Source organism: Haemaphysalis longicornis, unplaced genomic scaffold (genome assembly GCF_048455015.1).
Source record: "Haemaphysalis longicornis isolate Haplotype H1 unplaced genomic scaffold, Haemaphysalis longicornis Haplotype H1 scaffold_15, whole genome shotgun sequence".
Classification (NCBI taxonomy): domain Eukaryota; kingdom Metazoa; phylum Arthropoda; class Arachnida; order Ixodida; family Ixodidae; genus Haemaphysalis; species Haemaphysalis longicornis.
Window position 1 is genome coordinate 2875618 of NW_027526257.1, and position 6025 is coordinate 2881642.

The 6025-nt window shown below is 43.0% G+C and overlaps 1 protein-coding gene across 2 annotated transcripts; it reads left to right on the forward strand.

Moving 5' to 3' along the window:
• The first annotated feature begins 1383 nt into the window (after positions 1–1383).
• On the forward strand, positions 1384–4542 carry LOC144165780 (salivary cystatin-L2-like). 2 transcript variants are annotated; one of them, XM_077695550.1, is made up of 4 exons: positions 1384–1542; positions 2291–2527; positions 3353–3457; positions 4338–4542. In XM_077695550.1, the coding sequence occupies exons 2-4, from the start codon at positions 2309–2311 to the stop codon at positions 4437–4439; spliced, it is 426 nt and encodes a 141-aa protein (XP_077551676.1). In that variant the 5' UTR covers positions 1384–1542; positions 2291–2308; the 3' UTR covers positions 4440–4542. The 2 variants fall into 2 exon arrangements, with proteins under 2 accessions (XP_077551676.1, XP_077551677.1); XM_077695551.1 differs by having other exon boundaries at positions 1389–1542; positions 2295–2527.
• The last annotated feature ends 1483 nt before the right edge of the window (positions 4543–6025 follow it).

The window sequence follows — 6025 nt, forward strand, 5'->3', positions numbered from 1 at the left end:
GCGTTCACTTAGGCTATTGCCGTAAGAAACATCCAAGCACTGATGTGAAGTGCCTATCGAAATGTCGATTGCCCATTTTCGAAAAAATGAGCACCCCACATTTGCATAAGGAAGTGTGCTGCTTTTGCGGTAAGAACGGTGGAGATTAAACTCACGGATTGCGCGGTGGAGTTACTGCACCGGTCGAAGCAGAAAATAACGAGAATTTATCGTAGCGCTCAGTAATATTATCTGCTATAACTGAACGAAGCCGATTTCACACAGATTACTAAAACATTACATAATGTACTCAGTACCATCGGCGATTACTGACGAAGTCATATTCAGCTTCCTTCCAATTGTTGCACTTTCGCTTAGATTAAGTAAATTCATCGTGTCTAAGCTTATTACGCTCTCTACCCTTAAGTTTACAACATCGGTGCACTTCCTTCACTCTCGTAGATTAAGATACATACTTATCGCTTAACGACGGCAAACACATATTTTAGTTTGCAAAAAAAGCTTTTACTGCTGAAGACCGACCACGACTTGGCGATGCAGTCGCACTATGGAAACCCTATTAGAATAGCGCCACTGACTTGAGCAATCTGCTGTTACCGTTTGCTGTGTTGGAAACTTTGTCAAATATCGTAGCACCGTTCAAAACCCGGACATAAAAACGACATAGTGGATACTACTGTAATGAATATCACTTGTATCACCAATCATCCTTGTTTATTTAAATGTCTGTTGCTCCGTGCGCTGTCTACTGCATGGCGCTATCATAAGAGAGTGGCGAGGTTTTTATTTATATTTTCTTGGCCAAACATATCCTTTCTACGTCACAACAAGGGCTGCCAGGTGTGCCCGCTAGGGCTACAGCGGGTTCCTACGGATCCGAAGCATGCACCGAAATCTCCAACAGAAAAACGCTTCAGGTGTCCGCATTCATACCAAATCCTGCCTCCACGGCCAACATTAGGATACTGAAAGTGAGGCTCACCAATGCGAGCTTACCCGACGCGTTCAGCCAATAAACTAAAAATCCCTACTTAAAAATGCGTTTTTGGAACTGCCTCCCGTAACAATGTCAAGGCAAATAAGCAGGGAGATCACAAGGAACGGGCCACGAGCATCAACCCGTACGAAAAGCGCTTCTTTCATTCGGCGTGAGCGATGCATACGAAAGCTTCAAGTTGCTTAAAGCTATACTCCATTGCGAAAAGACATGCGTTGGTAGCAGACGCTGACCTTCGCATGGCTGTAAGGAAATATTACCGGCCACTTTCCGGCTTGATACCCTCCTCTCCACACCACGTTTACTCGCTTCGTCCTTCCTTTCTCTCGACGAGCACCATGCAAGGGGTTTCAAAACAAGACATTACTTCCCCCTTTCCATCTGCTTCATTCAAAACATCAGGGTCTTGTAAGTAAAGATAAAAATGGGGGTGTGGGAGCTCCTATATATACTTCTGTCAAGTGCCGCTAAACGTGAGGGAACCGACGCTGCAGACAGCTTATAACGTGTCGCAAATCAGCTCATCGGAAGTCTTCCGTACATCGGTAAGTTCGCTATATGTCCCAAAAGTCGTTGTGGTATTTCCGATGGCTTGGGCGCAAGTTTTGTAAGTCTTTTCAAGAGCGAAATACTCCGTTCAGTGGCTGCAGCTTGTGCCAGCGCACCGACATCACCCTTATGCTCACTAACCTCTTAAACTTTATCCAGTGAAGCTAAAACAGTGCGCAAGGCGCTCACGTGCTGCTTGTGGTCGCACGTTGAGTTTGGTAACTACGCGGGATGGCCGTTCATTTGTTGGGTGGTCACACCTATGTAGCCGAATAGCATAGACGCTTACGTTTTAAATCGCCAAGGGGACGTATACCGAATATATTTTAGCACTAGGTTTAGCACTACTACCATTACTACTAGTACTGCTACTACAATACTACTACTACTACAACTAGTACTACTACTACTACTACTACTAGTACTACTACTAATAGTACTACTACTACTACTACTTCTACTACTACTACTACCATTACTACTAGTACTGCTGCTACAACTACTACTACTACTACTACTACTACTAGTACTACTACTACTACTAGTACTACTACTACTACTACTACTACTACTACTACTACTTCTACTACTACTACTACTACTACTACTACTACTACTACTACTACTTCTACAAGTACCTCTCGTCCTACTACTACTGCTACTACTACTGTTACTAATCCTAAAAAGGGAGAATTGTGGTGCTAAACTGATTTTTCACATGGGCTTGCCGCACACCTTTTGCAGTTAGACCAGGATAGCACCATGGCTTCTTCGAGTGCGACTACTTGCGCCATCGCCTTAGTGGCTGCCTGCTTGTTCCTGTGCTGCTGTGCCCAGTTGGGAGTCCCCGGTGGATGGCACAAGAAGACAAACACAGACGACGAGCATTACCACAAGCTTGCTCATTTGGCCATATCCCAGCAAGTCCAAGGCCGGGAGTTCTACGACACCGTGCTAAAAGTCACTGATGTAGAGACACAGGTGAGGTTACATAAGGCGGCTGTTTCAAACTGAGGATTTGTACGCCCTTCACAGTGTACATGTGATGCTTAGCGCAAGTATTCACATTCACAGTGCATTTGCAAGCTTGAGAAAACTGAAACCACATTCTTTCCAACGCTTACACCACGCCAGGAGGGCTCGAACAACGAAGCCCTCATATGCAGCTTGTTTAAATTCTGCTATACTGCTATTAGACGATCTTTTGAAATATCACGCGTATTTTTCTGCGGTTGTCAGAGGAACGAATTTTACGTGGCCGTGGCGCCGAATCATGTCAGACAGGAAAAATTGTCTTTCCTTAATACATTCCGCTTGCTTGATTTACGATACCCCACGCTACTTTGTCGTAACACTAAGGAGATGTTTGCACAGGCTCACACGCTTTTTCGACGTAATTGCCTTATTAGGCGTCACACAACAGCACTGTCATGCCCAGATATTTAGGACCATGTGAGTTAGACACAAAAAGCAAAAAAAAACGGAATGTGGGAGAGTAAATATTTTCTGCAAAGAATAGCACCATGACAAAGCCTTGATAAAAAGGAACCGCGAAGTTTGAATATTTCAACGTATTTTACCACCTGGGGCTAACTAAACCACTGTGATATGTTTTTTTTCTAATCACTAAACTAGTCGTTTGGATTGCGTTACTTATACACCATTATACTTTGCAATGACTGCCAATTTACAAGCTGATTATCATTGAACCTTTTCTTGTTACTTTGAATATCTTTCTTGTTGTTTTCGTATAACATTCGTAACACCGCTTCCTCAAAGGCAATAATAACATTTCACCTCGCACAGGTTGTGGCTGGAACAAACTACCGAATTACTTTCAACACAGTCGAGTCGACGTGCCCGATAACAGTCACCTACTCGAAGGAATCATGCCTCCCGAAAAATCAGCAGGTAAAGTTTTAGCCACGGTATATTTATTTTTGCTTACATCTATAGTTTAGCTTTGACGAAGAGAAACAGGGTAATAATACCCCGAATTAGACGCAGTCAGCGCTTGATTCGCGCCTTCCACTTTTATTGCCATTTTTTAAGAATCTTAATAAATATGAATTCCCAAAGTAATTTATTACGCCCTAATATGAGCATTCGCATAATACAGCAACGCAGATCCTTCAGTGCTTTGAATAAAAAATACCCGCGTACGTTGCTTTCGGGCATAATTTTGTTGAATTTTGTCCACGATGGACAAAGAAGCTGATGAGAAAACTACACAAGCAAAGTATGGTTGTGGAACAAAAGCCTTTACACAATTTTGGATCGTAAATTTGGTAACAAACATATTTTGATTACTGCTATCATAGAATCTCTTTATATAGCGCCACAATAAATATCTACTCACTGGAAAAAACTACTTCCACGAGGTGTGGTTGTACAGAAGATATTGATAAAGTACACGATTGGTATTCAATCATTGGATGTCGATATGTAAGCAGTAGCCTAATAAGAAATACCGCGGCAAATAAAAATAAAGAGTATGCCGCCACTGCATTGCCTCATTCATTGCTCTTTCATACAGAAGTAAGCGCCTTTGAGCAGACCATGTTGCAAAATAAGTGTTCTTTCTCATCCATGTCTTTTGCGATGTGCAACTGTGTCGACTATGAATCAGTAACATGCCCATGCTTTCACTCTTGAAAAGCTTTAGAGTTTAGAGTTTATGGTAATGTTCTCGTTCTTCCCAAACAACTGCATTTATGAAAGGAGGGCATTTTTGTGTACAATGGGACCGATGCTACATAAAACTTTGCACCTGCAAATGTTCTAATTTCAGGTTAAAGACACTTGCACCGCTGTTATCAACGAAGGACTCGGCGGTCACGAGACGTTGGTGCACTCCTTCACTTGTGCTTCATCCCCCTCTGCATCTACTTAGTACCGTCAGCACTTCTTGCGAGGAATTATTTACACTAATGTGACACCCTTATTCATGTTGGCTAAGAGAAATAAACAAAATTGTGAAAAGTATTGAGTATAAATGGTGGAGAGTGTTTATATCAGAGTTAAGTAAAGTAGTGTGCCCTAAATTTTCTGCAATTGATTCACTCCTCTATATTAACTATGTAAATGGTGTGACGTCAACCAGTCGTGTGGATTCAAGTGTTGCTGTCTTACGATTCGCCGAATGGCAAAGCTCTACTCAAGAGTTCAAACAACTGGCTCGGTACTATTGAGCCTCATCTGGTACTTGTAAAGCTGTTAACTGTGTAGGTGTATTTTAAGTCTTGTTATTTTTGATTATTTGTTTCTTTTGCAGCTACCATGCAGCAAAACAAGAGAAGTCTTAAACTGCTGATTTTGAGAACAGTGATATCTGCGAACGCTCGTGTGGTGTTAAAACGAGCAAATAGGGTGATTATTCGTGAAAAGTAGAATGCCTTCCTTCATTCTGCCCGCTGTGTAGGTTATCCTGCCTTCGCATAGCCAGGCCTCTCAGTGGAGTGACCAGGATTTGCTGAACGAAACCAAGAAGCCGATGTCAACGCTCCCTCCGGCCCTGCTATTCAATATTTACTGCTGCCTGTGACACCGCCTGTGAGCTTCCCGTCTAAGTGTCACAAACGACTCGTGCATAAGGTGTAGTTGTTGCCGCAGCCTCAAATTTGTATGCTTGAGGGGGTGGAGTTGAGTCTCACTGTCAAGGACTCGACACCACTAAACTCAGCGTGGTTATTTGACCGGGGGAGTTGATTGCGGTTATTGGACCAATACTATTGAACGTTTTCTTTGTTCAGTTTCCCGTGAAGTCACCCATACTTTATACACAACGTCGCTAAGCAAGAGCAAGAACAAGAGCAAAACATGCCTCCATTGAGAATCAACAGCTCTTTTCCCTAAAAGACTAACTTCCACCTTGGAATAGAAATAATAATACTAACAGGCCTTAGTGGAGGCCTTTTAAAAGCATACCATGACGACGCGTATTCCATACACAGGAGTACAGCACGTACAACAAGCAAAATTACCAATGAATGAGTGTGTCGAACCGAACAAAATACTGGTTCGGTTTGGGTTGCGGTTCGGGGGAATTCATTTCGTTCCGGTTCAATTCAGGTTCGAATAAATCACAACCCGAACCGGTTCGCGAACAAGTACAATGAGATAAATTATTAGGGGAGTGACAACGTAGGTATTTCATTCCAAAGCTTGCATGGGAAGTGAACGCAGTTTTCTGCATTCGAAATACCACGTTTCCCAATTATTTGTGCACGATTTTGAAGACAACAACGACCATTTACTCCAGATATTTAAAAAGACGTTGACGCAGCTTCACCTAGAGGTGCAAGGCTGGAGAAACAGCAGAGCTCCAGCCTATCTCCCGTCCTCTCAGACTTGGCTTATTCCCCTCATATCCCTTTAAGAATTTGCCCGGAAAGTTTTCTATGAATGGGAGGCCGGGATCGCTCGCAGGCTTCACATCCCTCCCAAAGTGGACCACTTTATTAGGCGCTAGAATCCGCG